The 21,576-nt window shown below is 38.9% G+C and overlaps 4 protein-coding genes and 1 long non-coding RNA gene across 5 annotated transcripts; 3 read left to right on the top strand and 2 right to left on the bottom strand.

The window, feature by feature from the left end:
• Positions 1 to 497: 497 nt before the first annotated feature.
• On the bottom strand, positions 498 to 3,038 carry LOC6037013 (protein brambleberry). Its single transcript, XM_001846924.2, has 3 exons — positions 2,599 to 3,038; positions 2,450 to 2,535; positions 498 to 2,348 (listed from the first exon to the last, which is right to left on the bottom strand). Exons 1-3 carry the CDS (start codon positions 2,601 to 2,603, stop codon positions 754 to 756), a joined length of 1,686 nt encoding a protein of 561 aa, XP_001846976.2. The 5' UTR covers positions 2,604 to 3,038; the 3' UTR covers positions 498 to 753.
• A 3,018-nt stretch (positions 3,039 to 6,056) lies between these two features.
• Positions 6,057 to 8,364, top strand: LOC6037014 (zinc finger protein 883). The gene is made up of 3 exons (XM_038256918.1): positions 6,057 to 6,235; positions 6,300 to 6,450; positions 6,523 to 8,364. The coding sequence occupies exons 2-3, from the start codon at positions 6,310 to 6,312 to the stop codon at positions 8,326 to 8,328; spliced, it is 1,947 nt and encodes a 648-aa protein (XP_038112846.1). The 5' UTR covers positions 6,057 to 6,235; positions 6,300 to 6,309; the 3' UTR covers positions 8,329 to 8,364.
• Positions 8,365 to 11,151: 2,787 nt separating this feature from the next.
• Positions 11,152 to 13,611, bottom strand: LOC6037015 (guanine nucleotide-binding protein-like 1). The gene is given in 5 exon segments (XM_001846926.2): positions 11,152 to 12,659; positions 12,721 to 12,812; positions 12,815 to 12,866; positions 12,933 to 13,285; positions 13,340 to 13,611. Coding segments are annotated over 5 exon segments (1,764 nt in total). The 5' UTR covers positions 13,419 to 13,611; the 3' UTR covers positions 11,152 to 11,471.
• Positions 13,612 to 16,490: 2,879 nt separating this feature from the next.
• Positions 16,491 to 18,604, top strand: LOC6037016 (zinc finger protein 136). The gene is made up of 2 exons (XM_001846927.2): positions 16,491 to 16,721; positions 16,781 to 18,604. The coding sequence occupies exons 1-2, from the start codon at positions 16,605 to 16,607 to the stop codon at positions 18,560 to 18,562; spliced, it is 1,899 nt and encodes a 632-aa protein (XP_001846979.2). The 5' UTR covers positions 16,491 to 16,604; the 3' UTR covers positions 18,563 to 18,604.
• A 276-nt stretch (positions 18,605 to 18,880) lies between these two features.
• On the top strand, positions 18,881 to 19,638 carry LOC119767803. The gene is made up of 3 exons (XR_005277714.1): positions 18,881 to 19,108; positions 19,176 to 19,310; positions 19,368 to 19,638. It is a non-coding gene; the product is annotated as an uncharacterized LOC119767803 (long non-coding RNA).
• Positions 19,639 to 21,576: the final 1,938 nt, after the last annotated feature.

Below are 21,576 nucleotides of genomic sequence, written 5' to 3'. Positions count from 1 at the left end.
AAGAACAGAAAGAAAGCCCAAACCATCCCAAACCTTTTCATCGTCGCACAAAATCTCTCCCCTTCTAGCGCCTCAATGTTTGCTGCTTGCCGTAGCGCATAAAATTGACTTTCACGTTCCGGTACACACAATTTCGTACGTGTAAAGAGTACGCGTAAAGAGCACACACACACTGACACACGTAAATGGCTGTTTTTCGGGAAGAGCAACGAGACCTCCTCCCAACCACATATCCGGGGCGACGAGTCGTGTGTGTTTTAAGCTTCTTATCAATCGTCTATCATCTTCTGGTTTGCTCTCCGTAGGTACCTGTGTAGAACCAGCTAATTTTCAACACCCACCCTGAGCGGAGTGGGTGAATTAATTTTAGGCAGCTATCTATTCAGACGCTTTCTCCTGCTTCTCTGATTTTAATGAAGTGATAAAAGTGTGCAAGTTAATTAAAAGGCAGAAGCAATGGTATGAGGTGTGATATCTTTTTAAGTTGAACATTTGAATTTAAACATTCGCCATTTATTTCAATGAAGGAAATTACAATTACATATAAAGAGCAACAAAACAGCTTATACCTATAGTATGGTAAAGTTCTAAACTCTAAAAAATGTCATTGTTTAGTTAAATAAACTAAGTTTAATGTCTAACATGTGAAAAGCGAGGAAAAAATCATAAATTCTTCAATCAATATGATATAAGTTACTTTAAGATCTGCCGTTCCCACTAAAGTTATGACACAATCTAAACCCAAAGACCCAATTACAACCCCCTCTGCTCGTGCAACCGACAAAAATCCCGTCCAGCTAGTGCCGAACTCCTGCACTGCTCCCCCCTAAGCGTCCTCGCCGTACACTGCTGGCTATGTCCTCCCGAGACATCCCCATTCGTTGTCGCCGCCGGTGTCACACTGCGCCTCAACAGCGGCGTCACGGACCGTTCCCGCGAAAACCGCGATCGGATCCGGTTCAGGTAGGACACTTCATCGTCCGCCTCTTCATCGTCGTCTGCTTCTTCATCTTCGCCGTCGTCGTCGTTGTTCGGTTGAGAGTTGAGGTCGGAACGTCTCGACGAACCACCGTTGGAAGGTTGTTGTGGTTGAGGTCGGGAATCGGTTTGGTCCGATCGCGAGGAAGATTCCTTGGGGAAGTACTTGATCGCTACGCGACAGATTAGATCGGCGAGGATGAAGCTGGCGAGGGCGATGCTCAGCCGGATGACGTCAGATTCGAACAGGTCGAGAAGGTTGCCGAGGAGGTTTCCCGGGACGGCGAGGATGAAGAAGATCCGGATGAACTTGTCCGCGCCGATGAAGGACAAGCAGATCATGCCGAACAGGAGGTAGCAAAAGTGAATTACGATCGTGTGCATTTTTTTGAGGATGTAGTCGCTGCCGCCGACCTTTTCCGTGATCCAGCTGAGTTTCTGGTCGAAGTCTTTCTGGAGCGTGCCGATCATCTCCAGCATGTTCGCTACGGTATTGTTGATCTTCTGAAGCTGATTAAGGGTGTATTGGTATTGCTTCTCGGCGTTTTGATGGTGCGTTGCAAAGTGAAGTCCTGTTTCGTCAATTTTGTCCGCGATCGTGGAAGCACTCTTCGCCAGGTTCTCCATATCCGTCAATAGGGAGGCATGGTTCAACTTACTTCTCTTCGACTGCATTTCCAGCTGTTTGATGCTCTCGTCGATTCTACCCCGTAAATCAGTCAGCAATATGGCGACCTCCTGCTGTCCAGCTCGAATCAAGCCCTTTTCCCGAACCAAATCCCTGAAATTAGACTCAACCTTCGCTCGATGAGCCTCCGACAACTTCATAATATCTCCCTGCTGGTTGATAATCCTATCGTTATTCACAGTCATCTCGTCAATCGCCTCTTTGGTAACACTCTGCAGCTCCTTCTGGTTATCCGCCAGCTGTCCCATCATCTGAATCTGTTCGTGCGCCGTGTTCATCAGCTTGTTCACCGTCAACTCCGTCAATCCTCGGAACTGATCGTGCCGAACGCTCGCGCAAACCGCTTTCGCTCGATTCGTCACCAAGTGATACGCATTCCAGGTGTTGGGATCCATCGAGCTCGTACACTCCTTCAGGCTCATCTGGTCCGTGCAGTGATAGATGGGACGACCCTCGGCGTCCGACTGACAATTCAGCAGCATCACCGCCAACTTCCCAATATCCTCGGCGTTCAATTGACTACAGGAGTTCTTCAGTTTCAAAATCACCCGGTGATGGCACATGTCCAGCTTGGACAGATTGGAACCGATCCACTTGGACGCCTCCCGTACGAACGTCTCATCCCCTTCGGATACCTCGTACGGGACGGCCGGGAACGAATCCACGGCGGTTTCTTGGTTGTCTACAGCGAAAAAAATCCATAATAAGTTTAGATTCATGAAACAACAGGAATGCACCTGTTCTACCACCTACTACCAGCTACTAATCGAACCAAAAACGTACCATTTTCGCTCGATGGCCAAATGTAGTCCACGAAGGAAGCCCGTACTCGCCATGGCACCAACAACAAACAACTCAACAGCAACAGTCTGAAACGAATTACACCAGAATTAAATTAAACACTCAAAATTCAACTCCAAAAAACGACCTACCTCATGGTTTTTGGCCAGCAAACCGGGGGAGGTCGCTAGAATTACTACTGAAGCCGCGCCGCGATGATGATGTTGGTGGTAAAAATAGCCGAACTGAATCTACGCTATTGCTGCGTGATTACGAACACATTGCACGCCGCGAAAGGACCTTGAAACTATTTCGATACATACTTTCACTTGAAAATCATCAATTCTTGTCCAAAAACCCCAACTTTTAAACACTTTAAACTTATTCAACTAAATCAACTAAAGACGAAAGTAGCAAATCTGAACGAACCAAAGCAAACAACCAAAAAAAAAGTGAGACGAAATTTAGCGCGGAAAAACTGGGCTAGACCAAAGCGATCTGCTACATGTTTTGGTACTCTTTTTGGGGTGGGATATGCAAATTAACTACATTCAACCTTTTGACAGCATAAATCAGCTGGCTGAGTGGCGTTGAAGGAATATCAGGCGGCCGCTCATTCTCGTTTAAGTTGAGGTAAAGAAGGGTGTATTGAGAGAATGGAAAGGAAACTCTACAATCCTAACACGCGCTGCTTGAATCAGCAAGGATTTTGGTGAAAAAATGATTTAAAATTTCACCCAATAATGGTTTAGTAGTGCAACGAATTGCGAAATGAGGATTTTTCCACACGAGTTTTGCATTTTACCAACGAGACTCACCGAGTTAGATAAGTACGTCGAGAGCAGAAAAAGTCGAACTGGTTGCTCTTTTCAGTGTCGAAAAGAACTTTAGAGCTCTCTTATTTTGGATGACAAAAAGTAACATGATGCTCCAAAAGGACATGAAAAGTAAGTGGATCATATATCATAGAAATGGTTTTTTTTATTATTTTGCTTCAAATTCAACCCAAGTAATTTTTAAAATTATTTAAATGTATCAAACTATCAAATGTGGTCAAATATGTTAAAATGTCTCTTCTCATTAATAAAGTCCAATGATTTCATGATTTGATTAAAAATAATAACCAAGTTTGAGCATGAGCATGAGCATGAGAGACCACCCATGGTTGTCCATCTCCGTTGCTGAACAGGACCGTAATATCCTATCAGCACAACCGGTCATACGCTTCAACGATCAAATGATATTTCCCTTATCAGCATGCATGAATGCGCTGAAAAGATAAAACATCACGATAATCAAAACTAGAGCCATTGCGAATAGGAAACAGTCGTTGGCCACCAACGGCGCCCGCCATGTCAGTTTGTAGATGTTGAGGTGATGGGACGGGAATGTTAGTTAACGCAGGCTGCTGGATTAAAAATAATAACCAAGTTTACAAAACAAATTAACTACCCTTTTTCAAAAGGTTTTATTGACATGGAAAACCCAAGGACCTTTTGAAAAAGTGCTAAATAATTGATAAAATTTGATTTTTTATAAAATATAAAGTTATTGTTTTTATTCAAGTAGCATAGAACTAAATTTTCAATGCAACAAACAGAATGATTTAAATTTTCGTTAATTTCGTAAAAAAAATTTGTTAATGTGTTAATGTAAAAAATAAGGCCATTGTACATTTTATTTCAAGTTCTGTCTGATGAAAACGCATTTTTTTAAGTTTCAAAAAGAAAAAAAAATTGATTAGTTATTTTTTCATTTATTACCTTTTTAGGAAAGATCATATCAAATCATCGTGCCTCAAGTGATCCTTTAAATTCAAGTCTTTAATGAATTGACAAACGGATCTCTAGTAATGATGTAAAAAACAGTTTGTGATACTTTTTTTTTTCCAGATTACGTTAATCAGACCTGACATTTGAAATTAAGTTCCAATACAGTTTTTACCACCCTAATTTAGGGTATTTTGAATATATTTGCCTTTCGAACAGATTTTTTCAATTTTACTTTCTTATAGAATTGATTGAAAACAAGTTTGTTAAAATACGAATAAGGCCGTTGCAAAGGGGCCCTTAAAAACTATAAAATTTCTATGTAAAAAGAAGTACCGTAAAACGGGGTGACTTTGATAGCCGGGGTGACTTTGATAGGTTTGGTATTTTTCCGTAAAATGAAGAGTACAATTAAAATACGAACGGAATTGTTTAGAATCATACTGACTGCGGTAGAGAAGTGTTCAAAGTACCTCAAAAAGAACTTTTTATAAAATTTTGAAAAGTTTAAAAACTAACTATAGTTAAGAAAATGTTGATGAAAGTCATTAACTTCTCAAAGTGTCATGATTTTCTCAATGAACATGATTTTGAATCGGAAAATGGAATTTATTGTCGGATTCTTTGTGCAATTTTCCACTAGGAGAAGGGTAAATAAGTTTTTAAATAATAAATAATATGTGTTTTTGAAACACAATTAAAAAAAAATCTCCAAATTTATAGGCAATTTCAGTTGAACAAATTTCATGTAAAATGTGAAAACTTTTGATTTGTGCTTCGAATTCAGCATAAAATACAATATAAATCAATAATTTTATAAACAAAACCAGTTTTATCAAATTTCACGACAAATTTCGTCTTTTTAACAATTTTACCTAAAATTTTATATGTATTTTGTGAAAAGGTTTATAAACTTAGTCAACTAAATATAAACATTGATTTTTTTTTCTTAGAAACTATAACATCTACATTAGTGATCTTACATTTAATGTACAAATAAAGTTTGAACATCTTAAATATGATTTTAACAAGAATAACTATGACTATCAAAGTCACCCCGGAATTCAAACTAAGAATTTTTAACGTAACTATTTTTCTAAACACTATTGAAAAACTTTTTTTCCAAAATAGTACATGTACTTTGTGTGGCATACCCCAGTACATGTTTTGTTTTATTTAGTGAAAATAAAAAAAAATAATCTTGAGAAAAACCTTACCTGTTGGAAAATATTCCAAAAACAAATTGAAATCCTATCAAAGTCACCCCGGTTTACGGTACAGTCCAGACTCGATTATCCGTATGGGATTATTTATATGGGACGCTCATGAACGACCTCCATCACACAACTTGACTTCCCTTTAGAAGCAACGCGCTGTCCACAAGTCGACTGCCAATTTGTATGGAAATCACAAAACAATAATCGTTTTCATACTTTTATCATCAACTTTTTCGTAATTCAATTATCGATAATTGAGTCTGGAATGTGAATATTTCGAAATATATTTTCCCATTTTCAGTAAATTCGACACAATTTTAAACATTTTAAATCATAGTGAAATGATAATGTAATGTTAATAATAAATTTGAAATTGCAGGTATTGAACTATTAAAATCAGTTTTTATATGTATAATGTTGATACAAATACAAATGTCATTCAAAATAAAATGAAAATACACTGAGTTTTATTTAATGGACACTGTTCTATTTTACACATTTGGTTTAATGATTATAAAATATAATATTTTTGCAGCTAAATTTTCCAATCCAGGCACCGCCTTGGAATCTCTACACGCCTTCGTCATCATGTTTTTGTTTGTGTATCAGCACGAACTTGGTGCAGGCAGAGAGCTCAGAAAACCGACGAATCTTGTAGGAAACAGCAGAGGAAACACCAAAACAACTCAGCACTTCTCTCAGTATTGAACCTAGCCCATATAAGATGGAGTTTCGTCAGCGTCACTATCAGATTCTGCCTGGCTTTGAATCAAATTCGTTTTAGAAGTTGTTTGTTAGTTGAGGTAATTGTTTGGGGATTGTTAGTTGTTTGATCTGTTTTCACTAAATTGTGGTTTTTATTCATAGAAGCTACGAAATGGACATCCTAATAGAACCGGACTGCTTCAAGGTCTGTCGCATTTGCATGGAAAACTGCGAGGAGGACTTTGTGTGCATCTACGACGAGTTCGAGGACAATATCCTGATGGATGTAATAACCGAATGTGCCCGCGTTGAGGTATTCTCTCCATCGAATCGATCTGGCTTATCACATGTTTTCCTAATGCTTCCTTTGTCGTTTCCTCCGCAGATAAGAAAAGATGACGCGCTGCCACGGAACGCCTGCCGAAACTGTGCCGAGTATATGATAATCGCTTATCACATCATCCAGAAGTGTCGTGACGCGGACCGGTCGTTACGGTCGATCTTCAAGCACGAGATCGACCTGCGGAGTCGGAAGGACGAGGCGAAGGCGTTTTGCGCGGAGGAACTCCACATCAATCCGGCCGAGTACGAGTTTCTGCTGTCCGAGGCGTACAACAACATGATGCTGGAGAACGTGGAGCGGTTGATTGGGGATCAGGTGGTTCAGGAGGAGGAGGCACCGCCGCTGGTTGAGGCGGAACAGTATCAGGAGAATTGCGATATCGGCGCAATAGTACCAGGAGAAGTTGAGTATCCGGATTTGATTGGTGTTCAGGAAAACCAACCGCCGGAGGAGTCGGAACAACTAGGAAATGGTGAGCTGCAGGGAACTAGGAAGTGCTGCGGCTGTAAGAAGGAGTTTGCAAACGAGGTAGATTTGCAGAATCACAGTGACCTGATCCACCTGAACGAGTCGATCAACACTCCGGAAACGGCTGGTAAGCTGAAACCGTTCACGTGTACCGTGTGCTACAAGTCCTTCTCGAACCAGCAGTTGCTGAAAGAACATCAACGCAGTGTGATCCGCAAGTTTTTCTGTCGTCAGTGCGGCCGAGGGTTCATGACCCAAACCAACCTGGACAACCATTTGAAGTGCCACGTGAGTTCGTCTCCGGAGATGAAGAAGTGCTGTGGCTGTCGGAAGGACTTTGAAAACGAAGCCGACCTGCTGGCACATTCGGCCGCCGTTCACAAACCGGACCGTACCGACAATCCGGACAAGCCGTTCGAGTGCGAGGTGTGCTTCCGTCGGTATCCGACGCGGAAGTCACTGGTCGGACATCGCAGGATGATCCAGCAGCACCAGTGCGGTTTTTGTGGAGAGATCTTTGCGAAGAAGTTGTTTTTGACGGCGCACGAGCAGACCTGTCACCAGGGTGGGTCGAGCGATGAGGGTAGGAAACGATGCTGTGGATGTCGGTTGGAGTTCAACAGCTCGAAGGAACTGCTGGAGCACGCGTTGGCAACGCACAAACCTGCGGCAGATCTGCAGGACGAAGGCGACGACGAGAAGAAGCCTGTCGAGTGTGAGATTTGCTTCAAGCGATTCAGCTCCAAGCTGAACCTCGCGCAACACCAGAAGAAGGCCAGCCAAGATCGGAAATATACGTGCGATATCTGTGGGCGAACGTTCCACCGAGCTCACGACAAGGCAAATCATGAAACAACACACTCCAGCGAAATGCCGTACGGTTGCCAGATCTGCTCGCGGCGCTTCAAGAACAAACTCTACCTCAAGAACCACTACAAGATGCACGCCACCAGCGATTCCCGCGAGTTCGTGTGCCACGAGTGCGGCAAGTGCTTCCGCACCAAGGACCTGCTGAAGACGCACTCCGTTACGCACAGCGAGACACGCAAGTACGCCTGTACGATCTGTCCGGCGACGTTCAAGCGGCTCCAATGTCTGAAGATCCACACCAAGGTGCACACGCAGGAGAAGGCGTTCGCGTGTTCGCTGTGCGACAAGCGCTACATCCAATCGTCGGACCTGAAGCGACACCTGTTGACGCACGATCCGGGCGAGAGTGGGAAGCCCTTTCAGTGCGAGTACTGTTTGAGGAGGTACCCGCGCAAGGATTACCTGAAGGTTCACATCCGCAAGCAGCACCTGGAGAAGGCCGACATGATCCTGATCGAAGATATGGCGCTGGAGTTGCAGGGCGATGAGGAGGATTTTCTACCGATTTAGAAGTAGTTTTTGGAGAGGATTTTTTTTAAATAAAAGCAAGACATAAGAATCTGCGGAGTCGTACTTTTAATCAACCAGGCTCTGCCGAGTTTTACAACCAAGCTTTATCAAAAAAAAAATTGCAGTTTCGAAAAAACACTTTTGAGTATAATTTTTCGGATAAACGTTACATTTCACGCTTTAGATCGACGACCGTGTTTTTGGTCAACCTAAAAACCAAATAGTGTCGAAAAGTATTACTTTCCGAAAAAAAGTGCTGAAATGTTCTACTTTTCAACCCTCAAATGGCAGGGTGGCCACGCAAATCCCAATTTCGAATTCCCGACTTTTTACCGACTTTTCAAAACCTAAAAGGATGCTCTCAAAAAAATTGAATGCCAAAACTGTTTGTGAAAAGTGAACTTCCACCACTGAACATAATTACTAAATAAATTTAAAAAAAAACAAACTTTTGACAATTTTAGTAAAAATTTCAACAACAACAAATTTCTATGAAAAAAAACTTGAGGCATGAATTGATGATAAAATATAAAAAATTAAAAAGTAGATATTTATAACTTTTTGCCAATCTCTTTTCATTTCCTATGGAAACCCAGAAACAATTTTTTTTTTGGCAATTTCTTGGTTCAATAGAAAGTAAAGAGTAGTTAAAATATCTCCACATTAAATTTAATCATTTCAGTGTTGGTATTATCGCGCTCTCGCGAGAAAATTTTCTCTCTCTCGAGTTCTCGCCGCGAGTCTCGAGCTGCCGAGAGAAACTCACCGATTGCCCATGCTCTCCTCCGCTCGCGAACGGGCTTTCTCGCGAGCCAGAATTGCCCGTTCGCGAGAAGTTGAACGTTTTAGAAACGAACAAAAAACAACACAGCGATTGAAGTTACACCTCTATACCGTCGCCTGGTTCGTATTCATAAGCCTGATAAACAAATTGCTAGCTTGGGGCGAACGTCTAGCACGAGGCGCTCGCGAGCGCTCGCGGCGAGAGCGAGAACGCGAACGAAAATGCGAGCGCGAGCGAGAAGAGAAAAGTACTACAAGTTCTCTCCCTCGTTCGCGAGCGAGAAATGCTTTCCTTCTTCTCGCTCGAATTCCAACAATGAATCATTTAATTTACCCCTGAGGAATTTTGAAGGCTTCTTAAAAAAAAATCAAGGTATCGAAATGTTCATGAAACTTTTGTTTTTTTTTTTTGGTTTCCTTTTTAATTTTGTGTATTTTATATTTAATTGTAATGATCAATGATAAATTAATTTGCCAGTTATTTATTGTTTTCAATTTCATTTCAATAAAAAATCCTATTTAATAAGAACTTTAGCTCTAATTTTATGCAAAATTATTGAAAAGACAGATTTTTAAAAAATACTTTTTTTGTAAATTAAAAAAAAATCTTGTATCTATTTTGTCATTTTAACAATTTCAAATTGCAAAAATATTTGTTTATGGTTTTATATTGAGCACGATACAAGTTTGGATTCATTTTCAAGTTTTTCAGAGAAACAAAACAACAAAACCAAAATTAATAGATTAAAAAAGTGAAGGAACCTTGAATTTGTTGTTAAGTGCTCAACACGAATTGAGTAATTGAAATGAAAATTGAACAAAATATTACAAATTATTATTTTTTTTAACGGAATTGAAAAATGTAAAAAAAAACAAAATTTCAATGCAAATATTAAAGTGACATTTCAAGCAAGGAGAATATTTTATTATCATGTTTGGACAAATAAAAAATTATTTGAATTTTGGTGAAATTTCAATGACCAAAAATAATAATAAAATAAAATACAAAAATAAGAAACATAAGTAACTAATTTAAACAAATATGGTGTATTTTCAGATTAATTTAGTTTTTTTTAAGTGTATTGGCAATACATTCTTCGACTATAATTGAACTTTGAATATAAACAAAAAAAATAATGGTATCAGGTGGGATTCAAACCCTCGGATTGGCAGTCTGTGATTTGCTAACCACTCGGCCACCGAAAGGTTTACACTCCAGGAGTGAATTAATCTGTAGTGATGGAATAATGTCGCAAGGTAATTTGTCGAAATTATGAAATTATTCGATCGTAATTTCTCGACCATCGACAAATTATGAATAACGATCAAAAAAATCTCGATACGGATTCGAAGAATGTTTTCAAAATTAAAAAAATCAAAAACATTCTTTTTTATTAAAAAAAATAATATCTAAAGATTATTATTTTTACGAAAAATAAAAAAAAAAACAGCATAAAACTTTTAGTTTTTATTTTTATAAATTTAAAAGATTTATTTTTTTAAAGATTAAAATTATGATTTAAGAATTTTACAAAATTTATCATTTTTAAAATTTTTAAAAAGTTGAATAACAAAATAAATGGAAGTTTTATTCTTTTTAATTTTTTTTTTGCAATAATAGATATTTTTATTTTTTTTAAAAACATTAAAAAAATTAAAAATTAAAATTAAAAATTAAGAATTAAAAAAAAGTTTCAATAGTTTTAAATGTTTTAATCAAGTTTAATTTTTTTTTCTCGAAGGTAAGGTCTAATTTGTCGATAGTAGATCGAGATTTGTCGATGGTAGATCGAAATCTCGATCGTGAGTCGAGAAATTACGATCAAAATATGATGATATACGAAGCGTTTGGTACGGTATGTCGACGCCTTCTTCTCCATCCCTTCTGATGATTCTATGAAATGTGGATTCCGTTCAAAGAATCTGTCTCATACGGTTAATGCAACGCAGTAGACTGAGCCAGTTCCATGAGTGTGATACATTTCGGGGGTTCTCAATTAGATTGGTTTAGATTAAATAAAAAAAGCAAGACACCAAGAATCTGCGAGTTGGGCTCATTTATTGCGGGTAGGCAAAATACACTTTTGAGTTGTTGGATTTCCACAGTTTTTGTTGTTGGTGGCGGTAGAGTTTTGTGTGGGTGTGAAGGTAACAATAAATATACGTAACAAACGCGTGAACTATCCATTTTTTCAAGTCTCGCTCGATCACCGCTCGCTCGCTCGCCCGCTCTCTCGGTGTGTTGTTTACGGTTGTTTTACGATAAAATATATATCTTCTTATATTTTGTTTTTCCTTTTTGTATGAAAAGCGTAAAGTTCAAAAACGGTTCATAACAGCGTTGCTTATCTTCATCACATTTATTCGGGACTTCCGAGCAGCGAGAACGGGTTGGCCGCTCCGGCCACCGGGGACAGCGTCGAGTTGCCTTCTTCGTCCTCCTCGTTGTCGGCGTCGTTGCTGGCGGCGCCCGTAACGTCCTCGGTGTCCGTGTCGGAGAAAAAGTCATCGTCGTCCTCCTTGTCGGTGGCCGGCTCGGAAAGGGCCTGGATTTCGCGAACCCGGCCCAGTTCTGGATCGGCGAGGAACTGCTCTAGGGCGCGTTGGAAGCCCGGGGGTTTCAGGGAGAGGGTTATTTTGCCGTCGAGGGCCATGCGAAGGATGTTGTTGGCGGCACGGTAAGTGTCTGGACGGGCGGCCTTGGCCGTCAGGAAGCCTCGTTTGATGGCCCAGGCGTCGCAAACGTCGATCGCGGACCACTCGTCACCGGCTTCGCTTTCTGGATGTTTCAGAACGAGCAGTTTGGGAAGATCTACGCGTTCGGCGAGGAACTTGATCGAGGCGTACGGTTCGCGGAGTTGTGCGATCGGATAGCTGCCCATGAGGACCTGCAGCTTGCGGGACACGGCCGACGGGAAGACCAACCCAGGACAATCGCACAGCCGGACCGTGTTGGTCAGGTAGATCGTCTGGAAATGCTTGGTGTGACCGGGTGTTCTGCTGACCGAGACCACCTTCTTTCCCATGACGGCGTTCAGCAGCGAAGACTTGCCAACGTTCGGGAAGCCAACGCACCCGATCGTCAACACTCCGTCCTGGAAGCGAGCTCGCTCCTCAAAAGAGAAATCCTTCTCCTCCTCGTGAGTTCGCTCAACTTCCGGCCCTTCCTCATCGTCCCCGTCCACGTCCATCGGAGTGCTGCGTTCCTCGTTGATCTTCTGCTGCCACGAGCCCAAATCGACCTCCTCCTCACAAAACTCCCGGCAAAAGTTGTAAATCTGCTGGGCGCCCTCCGCCGCCATACGCATGCGGCCACGACGACGACGAATCTTCAATCCCTGCTTGTTCTCGTGCTTCCCACGCAAATTGTACGACGGATAGGACGTGAACAGCACCACCTTGATACTCGGATATTTCTCCTCAAAGTAACGCTTCCAACCGAGCACCACCTCTGCCTCGACCAGGTCGATCTTGTTGATGACCACGATCATGCCCTTGCCCAGATCCTGCGTGACATAATGGTACAGCGAGGGCGGGAACATTAACGTCTGAAAAACCAAGACTCACTTATCGTCTGAAAATAAACCCTAAATCAAAAGCGTCAAATACCGGAAAGCGAACATCCACAATGGTCAGGACGATGTCGGACAGCTCCAGCACCCGCCACAGCTGACGCCACGTCTCCAGGTTGAGCTCGCAAAGCTCAGCGACTTCATGTCGTCATAGTGCGTCTTCTCCAGATAGGTGATGTATTTCTGCGAACAAAACAAACCCCGGTCAATCTGAAAGAAGCCACACAAACTAACCGTCGCCGAACTCACAAAAAAGTACCGATTCTCGTTCGCGTCCAGCTGCTCCTTGGACATCTCGTAGCTCCACTTGGGTCGCTTCGGAAAATCGTACTCCACAAAGTAGTTATCCCCCAGTTCCTGCTGCTCCTCGCTGCACGGAACCAGTGCCTTCCGAGCTTCCTCCTTCATCTCACGCAACTCCTTGCCGGTTTCCCGGTGAAACTGCAGCACGTACCGGTTCGCCTTGCAGCGCGGATCCTTGGTCGGCTGCGCATTGATCCGCTCCACATTCTCGTGGAACGTCTTCGGGAAGTCGCTGTCCTCGCTGACGTCGCTCGACTCCTCGTCGCGCAACTTCCGGATTATGTTGTGCGAAGTGCTCGCTGAAAGCCAACCCAATAAATCAAAATACTTTTCAACCTTAAAAATAAACTCACATTTAGCCTGCTTTTTAGCGACCAGCTGCTGCTTCTTCTGCTTGCCACTGAACGGAACCTTTCTGCGTCCCTGCGGCATCGTGAAAAGGCGGCTTCCTTCCGAAGGTTACGCCACGCCACGAAATCGATGGTGACGATTTTACGCGTTATTATTTTGGCACTCCCACTTTTGCAAATGCTCTTGCATGCGACGACGACGACCTGTGGTGAACTTGGGGTGCGCGTACTACAAGAGAGACGGTTGGGGAATCTGACTGGCTGGAGAGGACGAACCGCGGACGGATCAAAACAAAACTTATTTGCACAAAAAAACAGCTGTCGCGCAGTGGAACTGTCAGTGGCGAAAAGGGAAGTTAACACGCAAAGAAAAAATATGTTTTCCAGAAATTTTGTTTTTTTTTTCAACCCCATTTTTTTGTGATATCACCTGTCACTTCATATTAAGAAACATGTCTGGATTTTTTTTATAAGGACATACAAACCAATTTTTAGCATACAGAGTTTCCTCACTGACACAAAAATTCAAAGAATTCAAGAAATTTTAAACAGTAAAAAAGCCAGTAATTTAAAAAAATAAAAGCAGAAAAATAACAAATTCAACCAACAAGGTTTCCAGACCGAAATTTACCTACACATTCAAAGTATGGCTGGCCTGATTACGGAAACTCAAGAAATTCAACGAATGGCGGAAATTCAACAAATCAAGAAAATTTTGGATTTTTTCTAATCAAGAAATTTAACAAATTTAGTAAATTCCAAAATTCAAGAGACTAAAAAAATATTTACAAAAATTTAATTGTGAAATATAAAATTCTGGAATCTTAAATTTAAAAATATAAATTCTAAAATTTTATAATTTGGGAAATTCAAGAAATTTAAAAATATGAAAAATCAAAAAATCTAAAGTTTTTAAAATTCATAAAAACAGATAGTTTTTATTAGAAATTTGAGATGTTCAAAACATTCAACAAATTTATAAAATTCAAGAATATTGGAAAATTTTAGAAATTTAATAAGAAGAATATAGAGCAATTCCAGCTCAAATCAGGAATTTTTCTGGTACTTTTGTACCCGACCCTCTCCGATTTCATTGAAACTTTGTAGACATGTTATCCTAGGCCTATATAAGCCATTTTTGTGTATATGGAGCCAATAGTACTCGAAAACAACATTTGAGAAGGGCGTAAGGTATTTAAATATTTTTGTATTTTGTAATTTAAAAATTACTGTATCTCGAAGCCGTTGCGTCGTATCAAAAAGTGATCAAAGACAAACTTTTAGGAAATTGGACGGGCTTTCTGAAAAAAATACACTGAAACAAAAATACACGCCACATCTATGAGATTTTTTGATTTTTAAGTCTAATACTTAAATTTAAAGGTGATGTCACGATTTTTTTTCGTTCAAAATTTTTGAGGGTATAGCCTAAAATGTTACCAAAAGACTAAATAAAAAAATAACAGGAAAAATAAGAAATTTGAAAACATAAAAAAATCATGAAAATAAAACAAAACTGAAATTGAAGAAATTTTGCAAATAAAAAAATTAAAAAAATAAGAATAAGAAATTTACAAAAGAAACAGAAAAATCAGCTATTTTAAATTTAAATTTATTAAAAAATCGAGAAATTTGAAAAAATCAGGAATGTTTTATGTACAACGATAAAAAACAATAAAAAATAATTTCTAAACACTTTTATTTTTCATATTATTCAAAAATATTTTTTTCAGAAATAAAAAAAGGAATTGAAAACAGAAACAAAAAAAACTGAAATTTAAATTTATTTAAAAAAAAATCGAGAAATAAAAAAAATCAGAAAAAATCATGTAAATCGGTAAAAACCAGAATAAAAAATCATTCCTGATTACTTTTTTATTGACAAGATGACATTTTACGATGGCTAAACTATGGTCCTCTTGGAACGAACTATCAAGTAAGAAGCTTTCTGTAAAGGAAGGCCGCGGAGTTATTTAAACAAAATTGATTTAAAATCTATTTTAAACCCTTTGTGGTTGTACAAAAGGTCTTAGTACATAGAAAGCTTTATTGTTGTGAACAAAAGTTTCAGTAATTCAAGCCTATTTTAAAGACCCAATTCAAGAAATTTAAAAATATTAAAAATCAAGAAATTCCTTCAGAAATTCAAGAGTTGAAAAAAACTGAAAATTAATTCAAGAAATTAAAAAAATCAATAAATTTAAGAAAATTTAAAAAAAAAACAAATTTATGAAATTTAAAAAAAAAATAAAAAAAATTCAGAGCATAAATAAGAACAAATTACAAACAAGATTTTTTTTTCAAAATTCAAAAAAGAAATTCAGAAATTTAGTAAATTCAAGACATTTAAGAAATAAAAAAAAGGAATGAAAAAACTTAAAAAGTTCAACAGATTTAAAATTATATAATTATTTAAAAAAGAAATTTAAAATAATCAGGAAATTCAAGAAATGAAGAAAAAGAATTCAATGGAATTCAAAAAATCAAGTAATTTAAGAAATTCATTAATTCCAAATATTGAAGAAGTTTAAAAATCAAGAAGTTAAACAAATAAAAAAAATAAAAATAAATCAAGGAATTAGAAAGAATCGAAAAATCCAAAATTGTAATTGTAAAAATATAGAATTCTGTTATCTTTTTATTTTGTTTTAAATTCTAAGATTCATAAATTCTACAACTCTAAAATTCTAACATTCAAATATTCTAACGTTCTAAAATTTTAAGACCAGTCCAATAAAAATTGCCATCTTTGTAATCACAAAAGCTCACAAAAGCCTAAAATATGAAAAGTTTTACTTTAAATCAGGACATTGATAAGTATATTTCTAGAGTTTTTTTCTCAAAAGGTTACTATAAACATGAAAGACAATAGCAAAAAACCTAGAAAAAAAACTCTATATTAAATATTACAAGAAGTTTTTTAAGTTTTGTAACAAATCTTGACTTTTTTTTGATAAGGTCCTATAAACAAATGTAAACATTGAGTGTATCCCTTTCACACCTTATGTCAAAGTCCATCGGAGTAAGCGGGATACACTCAATGTTTACATTTGTTTATAGGACCTTATCAAAAAAAAGTCAAGAAATGTTGATTTTTTTTATTTATCTCCAAGTTTCCCTCCGTGTTAAACAAGTGACAAGTGAAGTTTGTTTATATATTTTGAAACCTTGACGGTTTAAACTCGAGCAAAACCATCGGAACACCTTTTTCAGTAATCCAGAATCGAGAACAAAATTAACTTATTGCGAATCTGATCATCCGGTCACCATGGCCCAGATGTGCCGCCTCTGCTTGCGGCCTTCCTCCGGAAAGCACGCCCTGTTTAAAACTACCATCGGCGACGCATCCTTGGAGGAGGTACTTCGCGAAACGTTCCACCTGGAGGTAAGATTCTAAAATCAAAACATAATTCAAGGGCTAACATCTGGGTTTTGCGTCTCTAGCTGCCCAAAGGTCGTAGCTTGCCCAAGTACGTGTGCGAGAGCTGCCTACGGAAGGTCGAGTGCTTGCAGCAGTTCCACAAGGAGGTCCTTCGATGCCAGAGGCTGCTGCAGGAGGGGAAAAGGGTAGAACTGGAGCAGCAGCAAGAGGCGCCGAGCGATGGCTTGTACGAGCAGATTGAGATGCTGGACGAGGAACATTTGGAGGAGGACGAGCAGCGGCCTTTGCTTCCGGTAGAGAACGTTCAGCTTGAGTCGTTCGACTTTGAGGTGGAGGAAGAAACGGCGGCGGAGGAGCAGCTAGTTGATATTAAGATCGAAGCACTTGTGGAGGACGACGATGATGAGATACAGATTGATGACGAACAGTCGGAGGGGGGATTGGAGGAGGAAGGTTCTGCGGGGGAAGTTTTAGCAGCGGTGCCGGTAAAGTTGGCGCGTGCCTCGAGAAAGCGCAGGGAGAAACTGGAGGTGGTGGAAACGGTCCCCAACAAATGCTACGTCTGCAACGAGGTTCTGGAGGACAAGGACAGTTTCGACGTTCACCTGGTCAATCACTCGAACATGCTGCCGCATCAATGTCTGCAGTGCAGTACGGAGACGAATCCGATTCATCTGAAGACTTTGTTGGCGCTGAACAAACACTACGAATCTCACGGGTTCAACTACGTATGCAAGCATTGCCCGTTGCGGTTCCGGTCGTATCCGCCGATGTACGATCATGCGAGAAACGCGCACGCGGAAGTTAACACGGAGTTCTCCTGTGAGACCTGCGGCCAGAAGTTCAACGAGATTCGGAAGTACCGGAAGCATGTTCTAGCGCACAAGAACCGTGAATTGCAAAAGTACAAGTGCGAGACGTGTGAAAAGACGTTCCAGACTGGGACGCTGCTTCGTCGGCATCAGCGAACTCACTCGAATGAAGCGCAATTCGTGTGTCCTTTCTGTGGCCGCGGGTTCAACCACGAAAGTAACTTTGCCCAACACAAGCTGCGGCACATCAAACAGCAACATTTGGAACTGAACGGTCATCCATGCAAGGAGTGTGGCACCCACTTCACAACCGCTCTCGCCCTTCGTAAACACATGGTCCAACACTTCCCGGACGATCCGGTGTACGTGGCAGCCTCGGAGAAGGTTGACTACTTTCCACACCACCTGAAAGATCCCGCGTCCTACCCGCGCCGCTGCGAGGAACCCGACTGTCCGTACATCGCATCGACCTACGCCCTGATGTGGTCCCACTACCGGAATCACTACAAAAGCTACCCGTGCAAAGAGTGCGACCGGAAGTTCGCAACCGCTACGATTCTGAAAAACCACGTCGACGTCATCCATCGGAAGATCCGCAAGTACCAGTGCGAGTACTGCCAGAAAACGTTCGCCTACCAGCACAAGTTCAAGGAACATCTCCACGTGCACATGGGCTACAAGGGTCGCGAGTGTCGCTACTGCAGCAAATCCTTCACCCACTCGTCGAACCTGCTGGTCCACGAGCGAATCCACACTCAAACCAAGCCGTACAGTTGCGAAATATGCAAGTCGCGGTTCATCACGACTTCGGCGCTTAAAAAGCACCAGCGGACGCACGGAGTGGTGTTGCAGCAACAGAAACAGGAACCGGTTGAATATGGGGAGGAGGAGCAGCAAGAGGAACGTGAGGAACTAGCAGAGGAGCAGCTTGTGTACTTGGAGGAAGAAGAGGAAATTCAGCAGGATGTAACCGTTGGCGGTGAGATTGAAGTAGACCGGAAGGAGCTGATTGCGACGCTGGAGGGAGTGTAGTGGAAGGATTTGTAACTGAATTGCATTGTCACACTATCAATAAAATATGTTTGAGTTAATCAATTCGAAAATAAAGTCTTTTTGTGATATGATAATCGTTATATCCCGCCTCTAGACTGACTTAGACTTTAAAAATCGCATTTTTAACCCACTTGAATCTTCAAAAAGCCATGGAAGAAGAACTCCAGAGTTTTTTTAAAAGGTCCTACACGCAGAAAATTCCAGCATTATCAAATTGATAAATAACATTATCGAATTCAATATGTTTTGGTTATTGTTTTGATAAAGCAAATTTTTCATTTTGATAAACTTTTAATGTCAAATCGATAACCAATATTTTTCTTTTGATAAATTAAATTATCACTTGATTTCTCCTGTCATACAAAAGATAAACAAACAAATCAGCGAAAATGTGGATTTTTAAAGTGTACCCAAGAAAATGTGCAACCCGTTTAAAACAAAATTACATCGATTGTACGTGCGGTAAATCGTTCCTCGTAGCAACAGACATCTTCCAAACCTCCGGTAACAACAAATCCCGCTAGGGTAAGTCTGACAGCGACTCGACATGCTGGAAAAAGCTATGTGAACCCCAACTTCATCATCCAAACAGCAGCACCAGAGAACACCCCAGTCCACATTGGATATAGCTCCTGATTTTTCGTCAGATATGAAACTGACGACCAGCAATAAGAGAGGAGGGCCGACGTTGCAAATAGAACCTGAGGTTCATGGTGACAAATTTGTGGTGAGTTGTTTTTATACAGTAAAATTATCGGTGGAACTCATTTATTGTGTATTTCAGATTTTCACCAACTAAGGAATCAATCAGGTATATTTGGAGAAAACCACATCACTCTGGACCACGTTTTGGACCGCTTTGGCGTTATCATGAGATAGGATCGCACGATATCGGGAGAGTCAGTCCCTGTTTGCTGATACAACTTCGGAAATGGTGATTAAATTCCTGTAGTGCATATTCAGATTAGTGTAAATAAAACTTGGAATAAAGTTCAGTTTATTATGCAGCTGTTTATGTTTATGTTTGATTTGAAATAAAAATCCGGCTGAAAAATGGCAATAAATAAAATTTTCATTTTGATAAAATAAATCATTGTTTTGATTATCATAATTTATCAATTTGACAAAATATCTTATCGAATTGACAAACTTTGGTTTGACGTTTCTTCGATGACGTATATCAATTTGATAAAGTAGATTATCAAAATGATAAATAAGTTTTATCAAATTGATAAGAAAATTTATTAAATTTGATAAAATAAATTATTGGTTGCCAACCGATAATTTTATTTATCGAATTGATGGCAAAAACTTATCGTATTGATAATTCATTTTTCTGCGTGTATAACCTATTGTCTTTCATATGTTTATAGGACCTAATAAAAAAAAAAGTCGAGAACTCTCAAAATTTCATGAAAATCTTGGGTTTGACGATTTCACTGGTTTCCGTGACTTTGTCAATGATTTGAATTGCTTTTGAAAAAAACAAAACTCAGGACCAGGTTTGCCGTGTTTCAATCAATAGGCTCCACTTTTAATGTTAATAAATGTTCAAAAAAAAAACACATCCATACCATTTTTTATAAACTACTGCATTTATATTTATTGATTTCTATATTAATATATTTTCTAAATTGTGATTCTTTATTTTTTTTAATTGAATCCTTGGTTTCTGAACAAGCTGATTTTGTTTCGTCATTGAGCTTTAATTATTTTTTAAGTTTGAACTATTTTATTTATGTAGGGGAAATTTTCCTATGTTTGGCAGCTTGAGCACTTGCTCCTAACTCCATCAAATTAGCTGATTTTCACTATTTAAACAACTAATTTTGCAAAACTTTTGATAGAAACTTGCTTGCTCACTTGTTATTGAACTATTTAACACTCGATTTCAGTCTAAAACACTTTTAATGAGCTGTAATTGAATGTCAAAGTGCTGATATGACAACATTAGAGGCACGCTGGAATTAGATGCTGTTCCCCCTAATATGATTTTCAATTTTGAATTGTTAAATGTTAGAAATTTAAAATCTTTGAATTTTTATTTTAAAACTCAGATTCAAAAAAAAATCATAATTCAAAAAACTTCTTAATTCTTAAATTTCTATATTCTTAAATTTTTAAATTCTTAAATTCCGCAATTCTCAAATTCCGAAATTTTTGAATTCCGAAATTCTCGAATTCCAAAATTCTTATTTGAATTTCTAATTCTCTAATTCCTAAATTCTCAAGTTCTGAAATTCTTAAATTCCGAAATTATCAAATTTCTAAATTCCGAAATTCTCAAATTTCTAAATACTCGAATCCCAAATTCCGTAATTCCCAAAATTACAAAATTCTTAAATTCCGAAATTCTCCAATTCCGAAATTCTCAAATCCCGAAATTCTCAAATTCTGAAATTCTCCAATTCCAAATTAAAAAAAAATAATTCTGAAATTCTCAAATTCCGAAATTAAAAAAATCCGATATTTTAAAATTTTAAATTTCTTAAATTCTCAAATTCCGAAATTCTTGAATGCCACTATCATAGATTACAAAAAATCATAAAACTTTGTGCATTTTGGAGCCATATTTTGGTCAAAGTTTAAAATTTTGAGAAAACAAAAAATCGTGATTTCCGGAGTGAAATTTTTGCGAGGACATCGAATAACCTAGTACGAACCGATTTTTTTGAAATCCCTGGATTTTAAATTTTTCAATGTTCTAAGTTATTTAAATTTTTAACTTTTGAATTTTAAAATATATGAATTTGATTTTTTTTTCGAATTATTGATTTTATTTATTTATTTTATTCAATTTCTAAATTTGAAAACTGAGAAAGCTAGAAGAATCCAAGAAGCTTTATTGGAATCTGTACAGGGAGCGTTCTTTAATTACGTAAAGCAGTTGGGGGGAAGGGGGGTCGAAGGCCGTGATATGCTACACACAATTTTTTTAAAATTTGTATAGAAATTTTGTTACGAGGGGAGTAGAGATCCTAAATAGAGAGACT

Source organism: Culex quinquefasciatus, chromosome 2, assembly GCF_015732765.1.
Source record: "Culex quinquefasciatus strain JHB chromosome 2, VPISU_Cqui_1.0_pri_paternal, whole genome shotgun sequence".
NCBI lineage: Eukaryota > Metazoa > Arthropoda > Insecta > Diptera > Culicidae > Culex > Culex quinquefasciatus.
The sequence above is the reverse complement of the archived record's forward strand: the minus strand, read 5'-3'. Positions and strand labels throughout refer to the sequence as shown.